Source organism: Aptenodytes forsteri, unplaced genomic scaffold (assembly GCF_000699145.1).
Source record: "Aptenodytes forsteri isolate BGI_AS27 unplaced genomic scaffold, ASM69914v1 Scaffold442, whole genome shotgun sequence".
In the NCBI taxonomy this organism is placed as follows: Eukaryota; Metazoa; Chordata; class Aves; order Sphenisciformes; family Spheniscidae; genus Aptenodytes; species Aptenodytes forsteri.
This window is the reverse complement of record NW_008794003.1, coordinates 1,870,158-1,884,876: the sequence shown is the minus strand read 5'-3', so window position 1 is coordinate 1,884,876 and position 14,719 is coordinate 1,870,158. Positions and strand designations below refer to the sequence as shown.

General features: G+C 34.9%; 1 protein-coding gene across 1 annotated transcript in view; it reads right to left on the bottom strand.

The window, feature by feature from the left end:
- The window catches only part of CERKL (ceramide kinase like), a 33,259-nt gene extending 22,368 nt beyond the window's left edge, over positions 1 to 10,891 (bottom strand). The window contains exons 1-2 of the mRNA XM_019474703.1: positions 10,681 to 10,891; positions 2,502 to 2,633 (exon numbers count right to left, since the gene is read on the bottom strand). Of these exons, the coding sequence (XP_019330248.1) occupies positions 2,502 to 2,633; positions 10,681 to 10,879 (331 nt within the window). The 5' untranslated portion in view covers positions 10,880 to 10,891. The remainder of the gene's footprint in view (positions 1 to 2,501; positions 2,634 to 10,680) is intronic.
- Positions 10,892 to 14,719: the final 3,828 nt, after the last annotated feature.

The window sequence follows — 14,719 nt, the reverse complement described above, 5'->3', positions numbered from 1 at the left end:
CGGCTTTTGCTTTACCTGTTAAACTGTCTTTATCTCAACCCATAGTTTTCTCACTTTTACCCTTCTGATTCTCTCCCCCATCCCACTGGAGGGGGGAGTGAGCAAGCGGCTGTGTGGGGCTTACTTGCCAGCTGGCGTTAAACCACGACAGAGGTTCAAATTTGCTTTAATATTTTTGTGTACAATTAATTTTAAGTTTTAAATATGTTTATGTGAAAAGACTAGAAGTAAACTCTTTAGTGTAAAAATTGTACAAAAGCCTTCAACTTTCACTACCTAATACACCTTTGAACACCACTATGTTTGTAAATATTGGCCACATTTCAAAAAAGCAGTAACAGCAAGATGCACACTCCAACTTCACAAAATCCAAAATAATTATGGGAGAAAAAAAAAACAGTTCAATTTACTTGAAATGAGGCACTTAGTTTTATTAGAAGATGGTACCAGTAGGTAGGCCTTTCACTCAGCACCCACCAATGCAGTTTTCCCATTTTGCCTGTAGGAGGAGTGTTAGGCAGCTAATAAGCACAATAGTATTTGGACATTGCCAAAATAACCTTACTTTAAGGATAAGCCATTAAACATTTATCTGGCTAAAACCAGAAGTTTCTTTTCAAAATTTAAAAGAAAAATAATAAAAATTAAACTTTAAACTATTTTTATTCAATTAGGAAAACTGTTTTTAAAACCACTATAAATTATATTCATAGCTTATATTAAATTCTATGAAGTAATCTAAAAAACTATTGATGCAGATTTGGCTTATTAGTTCAGCTTTAGGATTCCAGGTGACATTACATAGCTAAAAATGTAATAATTTATACAGGTAAATGATAACGCTGCCTTTAACAGAGTTTAACAAACAAGGTTATGTTCACAGTAACAATAAAAGAAACACTAACCAGTAGCAAGGAATATTTTTTTTTTTAAATAGTTGCTTAAGGTAAAGTAATAACTAATTTAACAATATGACATAGTCATTCATCTCTAACTAAGGTTTGCATGACAAAAACTTTTTTTAAAAAATTGTGACCAAACAAGGCTAAGTTCAATTTCTAAGAAGGCAGCATTATTATTAATCTGTTTACAATATCACCTATGTCTTGCAGGTGAAAAATACGTCTGTGAGAATCAAAACTTATATAAAGCTGCTGGCATTCACTTGTCAATTAAGGGACGTTAAGAAGTTATCACTACAGAATTCTAACACAGACTGAATCTTTTCCACACTTATTCTCATGCATCTTTAATCTTCAATTTATTTTACTTTAAATTGTGGACTAAGTAATTTAAAAATACATAGATACAGGTAATAAAATTAGCAAGATAAATCTCATATACGAACACTTACTGCATTATTATATCCTCATGCCTAAATCAGATTTGCTCAGAATGATTTTTGGCCTGCAACCTGAACTAGTCATGATTTCACAAGAAGTTTAAGGGACAACTGTAGGATGAGCCCTCTGCCTTATAATTTGCTTAAGCTGGAACTGATTATTTTGCAAACCAATTACAACAGCCATAGGAAAAAGACTTTTTGGTGTTAAAATGTCTTGCACCAGAGTTTACACATCACATGGATATGAAATGCATAATCAAAAATTAGCAGTGTATTAAAGGGAATTGTAATACTATGGATAAAAAAAAATATTTGGAATGGGAAATACTAATATCATTTCTCTGTAAACTTGGGTGGTTTTTGGGACCAAATTTGATGTAGCGTAAGTTTCCGTCTCTTCACAGAAGGGGGCAGAAGTAATGATCAGATCATTAATATTTTACTGCTTTAAGAAAATTCATTGTTTCCCTGTTCAATTTCTTATAAAAAGGGCAGTCAAATGAAACAACCAAAGGGCAAATTCAGGACATAAAGCAGAACTCTGGCAGAAACTGGGGCCTTAAATCCAAACCTGCTATCAGGAACCCATTGTTGAGCAGAAGGCAGCATCACTACAACATTAAAGTTGTACCTTCGTGTTCTCCAGACACCAAGTCGTGCCCATGTGCCTAGTGAGAGCCGCCCTTGTCATTACAGAACTTAACCACTTAGGCTTCCAGGTCATCCCTGAAACTGAGTCAGAATCCAGAAATAATGTGTCCTTCCAATAAGCCCCTCTTATGATGTCAGGCCAATAGATTTTCTCAGAAGAGAAGTAATATTTAAGGACACGGGTTTGTCAGAAGGCAGGAACAAGTCTTAGCAAGCACATACATGACTGTCAGACATTAAATGCTTGTTTCTTTTTACAGAATGCTTGCTTTAAGAAATACAAAAAATATATTACTAGATAGCTATAGGGGAAAATATTCAATGAATAACAGAATTACTAAAACATTTTTTGATTAAATAAAAATATATCGCATTGTATTAACTACAGTTCCAAATGCATTAGTTGCAGGCAAAGCCAGTAAGGATTAGCAGTAAATTCAAATTGTCTTGCACGCTTAAGTACTAGTTTCACAAAGGATTAAACTATGCTTATGAAGCAACTTACCTGTGACATCAGTTTTGATATCAGCAAGCTTAAAAAGAGGTGCAACTTGTTCATAATAAACATGAGTGGCTTCTCTTTTGTGGCTACTTGGATTAACAAACACTTTTAAGGATTTTGGTCTATTTTGAAAGCCTAAAAAGAAAACACAGAACATTTAAGATTACACACAGCCCAGCTATTTTTACAGCTTAACTGATTTTGTACTATTAGAACCATTACAGTACTTTAACAGGATAAGTAAATTACAGTCTAAAAAAAGTCTCAATTTCTTCTTGGATGTGCGCTATTTATCTTAAAATTACAGTACTGATTACTTCTGTATGTACAGCTAAAACAGTAGAAATGAATCACACACTAACTAAAACATTGTAGGAACCAGAAAAAAAAAGTATATGTTGTAACTAGTTAAACCCTGATACAGGAGCAGGGTGAATGTGGAGAAGTTATAAGATTGGGCAACAAAAAAAAAAACCAAACCCAACCAAACATCAAAACATATCTTTTTGGCAATTTAATATGAAACACTCCCAGCAGGCATATGACAATAACACTCAACAAAACTGATATTACAATCCAATACTTTTGTTTTCTGAGATTGTAAATCAAACAGTGCAAAAGAAATTCCCTCATCTTGAAAGAGGTCAGAAGAAATACAAAGAAATAGAAAACTTAGTAATATCATTCAGAAATCTGAGAATTATTGTTCATTTTATTTTTTAAAAAGTTGCATTTAGGTCTTCGAAGTAACGAACTCTGAGCAAATGCTGAGAAATACTGCTATGCAAACATCTGAGATTGTAAATCAAACAGTGCAAAAGAAATTCCCTCATCTTGAAAGAGGTCAGAAGAAATACAAAGAAATAGAAAACTTAGTAATATCATTCAGAAATCTGAGAATTATTGTTCATTTTATTTTTTAAAAAGTTGCATTTAGGTCTTCGAAGTAACGAACTCTGAGCAAATGCTGAGAAATACTGCTATGCAAACAGTACCTTGTCTTGCACATTGATAGCGTGAAGTAATTTTATTACTTGGAATGTGGTATTTTGTTGAATAGTAAATAATTCATACTAAAACAATAACATTACTTTTCAAGTTCTCTTTTCTAGAATTCCTACAATTGCCATGATTCAGTCAGGTTGGTTTGCTACAAAAAGCAAGCGGTGGCATACGGATACTGCTGTTTCTTTAGTAGTTATTTAAAATATATGATTCGAAAAATTTTGTATTCAATTAACTAATTTATAAATTCTAAATTTTCTTTTAGTATCAGGTTAGACTATCACTTTCTTAGCCAAATGAAAGCTAGAATACCTGGCAAGTGTACTGCTTTCAGCATTCAAGAACACAATTAGTAGTAGGCCACAGCTCCAAAAAGAACCAAGAGTGAAAGCACGTTTTCCTGCCCCATGTAGAGTATTACTTCAATTTTTACAGCCACGTGTACCTTCAGATTGTCAGCTGGTGCTTCCTGAAACTGTTCCCCGCTTACTCTACCTCAACAACTGACCAGGAACAATTCCTCAGAGAAATTATAGCTAAATATTATTTCAGCATCAAAGGGGAAAATATTCCTTAAGATCAAAACATAACAACTACAAAAGTCCCATAGATTACTTTTTCACTTATTTAAACACATCAAAGAATCTGGAAATGAAAACTAGCACTTTATCAAGTTTGTGTTAGTAAATCTTAGAAGATTTCTTAAAGATACTGAAGAAAATTACTGGACCAGTTTTCTGCTATAATCTAAAAGCGTACATAAAAAACAAGATTTCTAATTACATTTATGGCAAAATGTTACACACAGTGCCATGTCATTGCACGGCAAATTAATCCTTATGAATCCTTAATGCCTGGTGAATCCTGCATGTCTTCAGTAATAAGCCTTAGTACCTACATTAAGAAAGTATCTCCTTTAAAAAGGAGATAAAAAGAAAACAGGGAACTTGGTGAGGAGAGCAGATGTGCTGCAGGGCAGGGCTGCCATTCACAAGGACCTTGATTAGCTACAAGAAAGGTTTGACAAAAGCCTCAAGATGTTCAATAAAGACAAACACGAAGTCCAGCACCTGGCCCTGCAAAACCCTCACAGTGCAGGCTGGGGACTGACCTCTTTAGAGAGCATCTGAAGTTCCTGATGGACAAGGAGTTGAGCGTGAGTAAACAGTGTGCTATTGATGCCATGAAGGCCAAGTGCTTGCTGGATTGCATTAACAAGAAGACAACTGGCAGTTCAAAGGATGTGATTATGCCCTTGTATTCAAAGTCTTTCGAGCCTGAATCTCAAAAACTGCATCCATGTTTAGGCCCCCCAGCACAAGACTAATCAAGTGGAGTGAGTCCAACAGAGAAGTGACTTCAGCAAGGGGGCTGGAACAAGCCACATACAAGAGGCAGAGGTAGCAGGCTTTGTATAGCCTTGAGAACAGAGTATCTATCTAAATGCTGTCCTTAAGTATCTACTGTGGGACTAACAAAGACTACCAAAACAGACTTCTTGCAGGTGCAAGGACAAAAAGGCAATGGACACAAGATGCGGTAGGGTATATTCCAATCTGAAATAAGGAAAACGCTCTTCACGATGAGGGCAGTTAAGCTATGGATCACACTGCTCAGAGAGGCTGCGGAATGTCCATCCTTAGAGACTTTCAAAACTTATCTGGACATGGTTCTTAGCAACCTGATCTTGTTTAGAAGCTCACCTGCTCTGAGCAGGAGGCTGGAATAGATAATCTCCAGAGGTCCTTTCCAACCCAAATTATTCTTGATTCTCTGGAAACAGAAACAAGCACTGCAGGTATGTACTGGCAATTTCTAATCATAGTAATTACACCACAAATAAGGAAGACTACCTAGAACACAAAAGTTCCTAAAGACTATTAAAACATACAAATCATCATCATAAAGACGTTATAATAATCATTATTCAAGACTTACTGGAAATCTGCTAGGGTATTATTGCAGTCTTTTAGAAGTTATAAAAATATTAAGACCAAAAAAATAATTTCTGTGACTTGATATTTTTCCTAAAGTACCAATAGAAATTAAATGGAAAACTATAAGAATAAGGACTCTTGATTTAATAGAGAAGAGATTTAGCCACATTCATTAATGTGCTGGCATGTTTCTTATCTTCTCTACAGGAACTCCTACCTGTGATCAGCCGGCCCTAAATGCTCAACCCCCACCAACACCCAGAGCCAGAAAACTGTAAAAACTGACTAGAGAATCTTTAATTTGTAAGTAAAGTATATCTTTAAACATAATATATATACACACACACACTTATAAAACACAAAACAGAGGGATAAAGGAGAGTACAGAGTTTGTAGAAGTAGAAGAAGGTAATGAAGAGTCATAAATTCTGTTACTCAGACAGTGCGAGTTACAATTCATTTTTTGTTACTGTTAAACCATCATTAGGAGAAAGCTGAAGGAAAAAAAAGCAAACATCGATAGCTCACTTAAATTTTTATACATAAAACTGAAAAACAGTTAAGTGCCAGGTAGCAATATAAAGTTTTAAAAGAAAACATAAGCAGGCAAAGGAATACAGACTTTTCAATGGGTGGGGAAAAAAATTCTTAGATTTTTAAGGAAACTTAATTGAATTTTTGTTTCCTTTTTTTCAAAACAAAAAATTCATTCATTAAATTATTCTCAAACAGGAACTGTATTTATGATTATATATATTAGGCTATCATTGAAAAGTAGATCAGAGTTAATACATAAATCCTAGTGAGATTTTCAAGAACCAAATGAATTCAAAGGATAAAAGCGTTATAATATTCTCTTTATGACTACTTGAATATCAATTTACTTTTGTAGAAAGTTAAGCTATTTTATTTATAGAAATAGGTGTCACAAACAAGGCATGTGAGCAGAGATACGGTACGCTACTAATGTGGTTTTGTTTGTACCAGATGATTGTCAACTGACATGAATCGATGGTAAGACAAAAATTATTATTTATCATTCCCAGCGTGCACTGGACATGTTATAACACACCACCAACTGAGTTTAATGAAAGAATATCGAATAACAGCCAAAAATCAAACTTTCATACAACTATATAGTGAAACTTCTTTAAAAGCATTTTTAAATAATAATCGTCTTTTAATTTTCTTTAACATCATCTGTATGAATGACTCAATCTCATTTACTACAGTCTGCGGCTGATTTCAGTCTGTCAGCCTTTTGGTGTTCTCCTAACTGGTATTCTGTTATTGTTTTCTGTGGCTGCTCCATTTGAAATGAACCAGCAGCCTAAAGCAGGAAGGCCAACTGTTCCTCTAGTACTAACAAATGTGCTAATATGCACTAGTTTAAACTTGAGCTATCAAGTGAATCAGTGAACCATGAAGGGTGGTGGGTCAATCAGGGTGTTCTGAAAACAAAGGCTCATAGGGCAGCAGAGACGCTATGCTCAGACATACATCTGTGCTGCTTTCAGTTCTTAGCTTTATGAAAATGGGTTTATGTTACAAAAGTTAAGAGCCTGGAATCATGTCATTATTGCATGCATTTATAAATACTTTATACAACAGTAAGAATATCATACATGAGGAAAACTAATAATATGAGACAGATTTGTTAATGTAACTATGGAGACACCACTGTTAATATTAACTAACCAAAGTTAATGTTTAACATTAATGGTTTAATTAAAACTTCATGCATGAAGTTTCAGACATTCATATCAAATCCTAGTGTGAGATACACTACAGAATAGTAGATAAAAATAAAATGCACTTCATGCATTTTTTGCTACTTCATCATTTATTCATAACCATATTTACTGTCTTCTGTTAGTTTACAGAAAACTTTTTCAAATCAACTGTTAATAAAAATAAGTCTTGGTTAAAAAAAAAAAATCAAATAAATGGATAAGCATTGATAATTATGCATTCTCCCTCATTTCTGGGGCTGTCTTAACCCTTTAAGTAACACTGGGCATTTGCATGCACAGAGGATTTTAAACAGTGAATTCCACTGACACAGTATGTCCACTGTACATGCCCGTAAGTCCAGTACAAAAAGATGCGATGTATAAATGGAAATCACTGACAGTCAGGTGTACAACAGGTCTGACATGAGATCAACAGCATACTAGAACCTGTCTAAGCTGCCATGTGGGGTTTTCCAGGAGCCAGTCCAAAACCAAGGCTCCGTAAGTGCATGCCTTAAGGTGGTAGTGGTTATTTTACATCAGTTTAACAAATATGCGATACACAGAAAATCAGTTTTCCTGAACACCATGTCATTGAGCAAGCTCTTCATATCTAGCTGGCATGCATCTGAACAGCAGCAATGTTATGAGGAAAATCAGAACTTATTTAAAAGTGGGAAGATGTGTTTTGTTACCCTGCCACACACACACACAAAGCCACTGTAACTAAATTCTAAACAACTATATCGTATCTGTGTGCTCACTTATATGATGACAGGCTTCATAAAAAATTATAGCCTGGTTAGACTTTAAATTGAAGTACTCTGGACACCAATTCAAAGCAACAGAGGATACTCACTATGAAGAGAGTAAGAATGAACAGGAAAAACCATGCAAGAAACATTCGTGTCAGACACAAAATGCACAGTAAAAGGGAAACTGTATACGTGGTATTTCAGAAAAAAATGCAGTCTTCACTAGAACAAATTTCCAGATAAAACTCTAGCTTGTATCATCACTGATAAACTTGCTACTGTTGTTCCTTAACTAATGTATACGCATAAAAATCTAAAAAACTGTCAGAGAGTAAGGTAAACAAATAGAAATTGCACTTATTTTCAAAGGAGGCACACCTTTTAGTAATATTCAGCCATTCTGACAAATGAAAGTACATGTTTACTGACAGCCATACCCAAACATATATACACTCTACTTTGATAAATCACCTGCTTTTAATTTGCTCCAGCCTAGAAGCAATAAAAAACCTTCAAGTAAATAATGCAGCAGTTAATGAAAACTTACTTTGTGACCAGATAGATTAGGAAAAAGACATGTACACTTAAATTTTGACTATTTTAGAAGGATGAAATTTTAACTTTATCCTGCAGTTCAGAAGGAAACCAAAAAGGAGCCAATTTGAGTTCATTAACAAAGATGACACCAGCACTACTACGAGAACAAGCTGCGGCAAAAACTATGAAAATTCATCACTGTTTCAAGCAGAGGTATATCAATGTGCCTTTTGAGATTTCAGTTACTGAGGAATCAACAGAACCTATCTGCATTTTGTACTTCTAGTCCAGACTTGAATCCCACTGGGCACTTCCTACCAATGTTTGGTACATTTTAAATCAGAAGCCTTTTTTTCTGAATTATACCATTACTATACCATCACTGTTTCAATTACTGATAATGTGTCTCTGCCACACTGAATGCAGAAATGCTGCTGCTTTTTTGCTGACTTTCTGGATAAAAAGGCAGTTTGAATAGCTACTCAGACTTCAAAATGTAACAGTGTGAAAACTACTTTTACTGTAATTACAGAACTTAAAACAATATACACATTAGTGAATGATATTTTGGGGGTTGTGTTTGGTTATTTTTTTCCCCCCTCTGAGTCCTGATTATTCCTGAAGTAAAAGGAAAGGAGAAAAATGTACTGATTCGAGATCAAGAAAAATCTGCACAAGGTTTGAGCTTCTGGAGAAAGACTGAAGCTGAAGGAAGAACTAGAAACAGCAACATTGCACAGAATGCTTTTTTCAGGTTCAGGTGGCTTCCAATTACAAAGCTATAAAACAGAGACTGCACCTCGAAGTCAAGGCAACCTGAGCAAGAGATACTGCAGCTTTTTTTCTGTGAACATATGGTATCACTGCTCCTGATGGATGGAGGGTAATCTGGGAACAAAACAGACATTTGCTCCTTATGCAAATGTCCTTGCCTTTATGGGTAGCTGGAGATCTGCAAGAATCTTGGCACTTTTGCAGATTTAGGTATTTTGTGGTAAAGTCTTTCACAAAGGGGCAAGGGAAGGCACTTTTTAGTACACATTTTTATTTGGAAAATCCAAAGCATATTGTAAGCAAACAATGTAAGAATGCACCGTTAATAACTCATGTTATTTTACTTTCTCTAGTACCTGCTTTTGACATAGTCACTTTACTAGAAGTACACTATAAATCACTACTGAAAGTGTTGTTACAAATGCTACAGATGTTTAAGATTTGCATTCTGTAATCTGGCTCAGTATTAACAATTCAGCTGGAGTTTTAATAGTCTGTTACAAGATGGATTGTTTTTCTTCTGTAATAAACAAACTCATTTGCTATAGTCTGTAAACAGAGACACATTTTGGAGCTAAATCAGAGAGTTTGGTTTGTGTGGGTTTTGTGATTTTAAAAAAACAAAACAACAAAAGTGTGCTATATTCTGTGTCTTTTCCACGTTGATGGTATTAAATTACAGTGAAAGGCTTTGGTTTGTTGGGGTTTTTTTCCCCCTAAATGGTGAATATTTTTTTTCTTAAATTTGATACAGCTTCCATGAAAAAAATGCAACTATCATGGGTTAACCAAAGCATCCCAAAACTGGCATTAGCCCAGGCAAACACAGAGAGATATTTTAAAAATAAAGAATTGCCTCTCATCACTAGCTAGTGTCAATACATTTTGTATCAAATTATACAATAAGAGTCCTACAGAACCTTAAGAGCACTTCCACCTGTGAATTTATGAAGAAGAGGAAAGCCTCTCCCATTAGCCTCTTAAAGAATCTGCGGGTCTCAAGTGGGAGCTCCTAAACAGTCACCAGGAGGTCCCTGAAGAGTTCCCAGGATTGCAACAACTGTAGTACCATCAGATGTGCTGCAATTCCAAGTGAAAATATCAACAGTATATTTCATTTCTTTAAGAAACAGATTTCCCAGAAGACTTTTCAGTCAGAATACAGTAAGCTACTTATTTTCAGTAGCTTGCAAAACACTTCCAAAAAGTAGCATTAGTTTAATTTTTACCGATGCATTAGTCAATTATTGTCACTTTCCTAAATTTTACACTTCACTATGTAAAACTTCAGTAGTAAACAAAATTTTCCAGCAATAACATTCATATCTTTGTGTCTTAATTTCCACAGGCAAGTATTTTTCTAAGTTTCACTCAACCTTACGTATTGCCAATAGAAACAAGTCTGAAAAAATAATGGTATCAACCTCAATTAAGTGCTTACCATTCAAAATTTCCTTTAGATGTCTAAACCATGAATGACAATGATCTTCACTTAAGTTATTTAAATGGATAGCACAGTCTGTTAGTTTATTTTCTTCTTTATTCAAGCACTTAAAAATTGTGATACCCAACAAAGTACCACCTTTTTTCTGTCCTGCAAAACGACGACGTTTCAGTTTTACTGAAAAGACATCTTTCATTTCAATAATCTCTTCTTGGGCCAAAAAAACGGGATCTGTGGGTGGGGGGGGGGGGGGGGGTGGAGAAAGGAAAAGAAAAAAAGTGTTATCAACATATTTAGGAGTAATATCTACAAAAAAATATTGTTATGGCGTCATCTCTAGCTTCACTTGTTGCATCTGCTCATGCCTATATTGAAACTTATTGCATATCATTTGCCTCAATCACTGGTCTTATATTTTACCAACTTTCTGTTTTTTAGATTAGGTATCCAGCTATACAAATAGCTCAATTTCAGAGAGGCAATTTAATCCCTCTTCTGATATTCAAAAAAACAAATAAAATTGCAGGCTCCAAGAACAGTGAACCATCTTTGTGTGTGTGTGTGTGTGTTTGCATTCAAAAAGCAAATTCTTCATTGTATTCTCCTAAATCATAGCTCTCAGAGATCAGAAAGTGTGCTATGACCCAAGCTGACTTCATGAAAAAATAAATTTGGCATTTGATGCAACTGCTGCCTTTTGGGTTTAGACTAGTGACAAATCAGAAAATAGTTAAGCAAAAACAGAAAAATAAACCAAAAGTGTGACACTGACCTTAGCTTTCATTTTGGAGTTATGAATTTACTTAAAAGACAAGAAAAACAGTTTCAAAAGTTTTTGTGACAGTTCAAGACCCTCACCCCAGGGGAGATTTGTGTTAGGCTGGAACGCTAAGTGAAGGTTTTCTTGTCTCGGGGCTGTTATACACATGGACCCCGTGGCTGCAGACACTATCACTTCCGTGACACTAGTTCCAAATGCCTTTTGAAGATGTATCAACGGAACCACTGTGGTACAGGCTTCTCCTTTTTCTGCTCTCTTGAGCTGTAAAACACCTGATTCCTCAACAACAAAGTCAAATACACAGACTGAAGGAAAAACGCCACCATTCCTGCAGGTGTCAGATACTCCGCACATGAAAAGAAAAGTTTCCCTGCTTGTTTTGTAATGACAACAGATCCAATACACTAGACCAATAAAGTTCCCTTTGCAGCCCAAGGCAAGAAAAGCTGCAAAACCAGAAACCTTTTCCAAATCTAGCAACAGCTCAGTCAAGTGGTTTCTCAATAGCAAAAGCCATACCAGATTCTGTTGGATGAAGTGCTGAAGTGCCAGGGAGAAGCTGCAAAAGTCTATTTTAACTGTCTTCCTGGAGAAGATGGACAGCACTGCAGGTGTGAGACTGCAAAATCAAGTATCACCTATTTCATTACACCACATGAAGCTGAGGGCTTCAGAAAGTCATACTTTTTCTGAGCAGGAAAAAGAAGCCTGCATCAATTCTTGTAACAGTTTGACACTGGCATTTCTCAACATCATTTCTTGAACCAGGCTATGCAGTGATCATCTTTCTATCCAGAAATCCTGGAGGATTGCACCTCAGCAATGCTAACACAGCTAAAGCTCAGGTCAGTATTACCTCTCCCAACAGTTCTCAACCAACCCATTTTGGTATTTTTCCTATTCCATATCAAATAACCTACTGCAGAGATAGAAGCATGACCCTCCTGTGTTTCCCACACATTTTTCCAACTTGCTACATTTTACCATCTTAATTTCTCCAGATGTCAGCTACTAAGGTGTAAAATTGGACTAAAACCATTCCATACTTAGCAGGAATACTGTGACAAGTAATGGTTTGTGTGCGCTGAGATAGTACACGGGAAATTGTCTGTAGTGCAGATTTTCAGAAGTACGCAGCAAATAAACAGAAGGCAACTCACCAAGCATATAAAACAAAACAAAGCTTAAAGTACTATAATGACTGCTGTAAAAGTATTTTCTGTAAGAGACATTGCTTGAAACCAGGGGACTGAGGAGGAAAAAAAATGTGCATGATTCCATTTGAACTATGATTTTGCATAGACTCAAAAGGTGAGTGGACATTGTACAAGCAACCTTAATACTAATGTTACCAAACCCGAGATCTTGATTTTTTTCAAACTTTGTATTGATCTTCTAAAACATTTGGGGGTCAATAGTCTTTGTAGGCCTTAAATGAAACATTCACTTGTGATATCCTGAATCACTTACCTAGAACTACATAGTTTAGTACCTTTATTTAAGACTTGTTTTAATTTTAAAAACAGCATTTTCGACGGGGTCTGCTTATCTTTTTCCAGAAAGTCTCGCTGTCAGACATACAGAACACTGAAAGTTCCAGTCCACAAACTCAACATTTTAGGAAAATTGGTAAACATAAGACACGTGAAATATAACAACTGTTCTGCAGCAACAACCGAGCTGCAGCATTTATTCCCCCAGACAAATACAAATATGCTAAATGGGTTTGCTTTTTAAATATTTTTAAACAAATAACATTTTGGATTAAACTATTAGTTCTGCTAAGAGTATCACAAATTCTGCTATGCTAATGTTATGCACATGCATCACAAATAAATTACAAACATCAGCTTATTTGTCGTGCACAAATCAAGTAAAATGAACGTCTGTTAAAATACTTTTTATTCTCCCTACTAGCTTTCACAGAATGACATTTAATCATAAGCCAGGTAAGGCTTGTCTTGTCTTTTCTTTTCATGCTACTATTTCAGCCAGATTTTTATTTGCTTTTACATCTTCCTCTTACTCTGTATTTGTCAAATTCTTGTGTTGCTCAGATGCACATCAAAACTTTTGAAAATTAAAATAATACATTCTTACTAGGCTGCACTACACTTTCAAAAATAGCATTTGACTCTAGTTGTTCTACTGGAATACATTTTCAGATACAGCTTGGAGAACTATATAAACTGTAGGAATACTGAATCATACAAAAGCATCATCCTTAAGTTTTAAATTGTAGAGGAAATATTGAACTAGCTAGTAGGATTAGGACAGCAAATTTTTACTAAAGTTGAAAAGAAATCTGTATAAAAGTCCCTAGGCATATTCTATAATTTTCATCTTCTATTTTTACTGAAAATAAGACCCTTGCAAATGCAGTAGAATGTTATAAAACAATTCAGATAAAGAAAATTTAAGTCATGAGCTAGATTTATAAAGTATTTCTAGTATGTGATAACAACCAAGTTTACTTTAAATATAAAGTAAATATTGAATTAGACACTTTTTTAAACTTAAAAAAACCTATTGGTTCGTTAGTATCATATCGGTTATTGCTAGCTGTTTCAGGACATTAACTGTCCTCTCACATTACTTAGAAAGATATTGGGTACCATCTGTTCTTGCAAGAGATTTAAGTATACATCTATTAGATATCATGCTATTTATTTAATTCAGTACCCACTTCCCATTGTTGTATCTTCTGAAAAAAAAGTCAATTTAATTACAAGGAATAAAGATAATCTCTTCTACCAGGCTGCCCTGTCATCATGAGAGCAGAGAGGGAACCTGTATAAAGTAGGTTACAGGCGTTAGGAAGAATAAAACTAACAGCACTTAACATTTAACAAAGATCTAACAAAAACAGAATATATGACACTTAAAAAAAAATTACTATAAGCCAAGGGCTTGTCTAAATCAATCTCAGCACATCTGTCTGATGTAGAGCGTAAACAGGATTAGAGTTGGATTTATCTGCTTGACGCTAATTGTACTCACAGTTTCTGCACATGTCCACTTTTTTTTTCCAAATACAACATGAAAAAAAGCCTGCCTGGATATATGAATTTCTAGGATGTTTTATGCCCCTATTTATCCTCTCACTGATTTCAAGCAATGAGACTATCTTACATTTTTCCTATTTATGGTAGTCTAATCTATTATTTAATAAAAAATTATGTCTAAATACACCACACTGAGCTAAATCAAAGGATGAAGGACTAATTCACTCAAATACAGTTTAATTGTAGATAG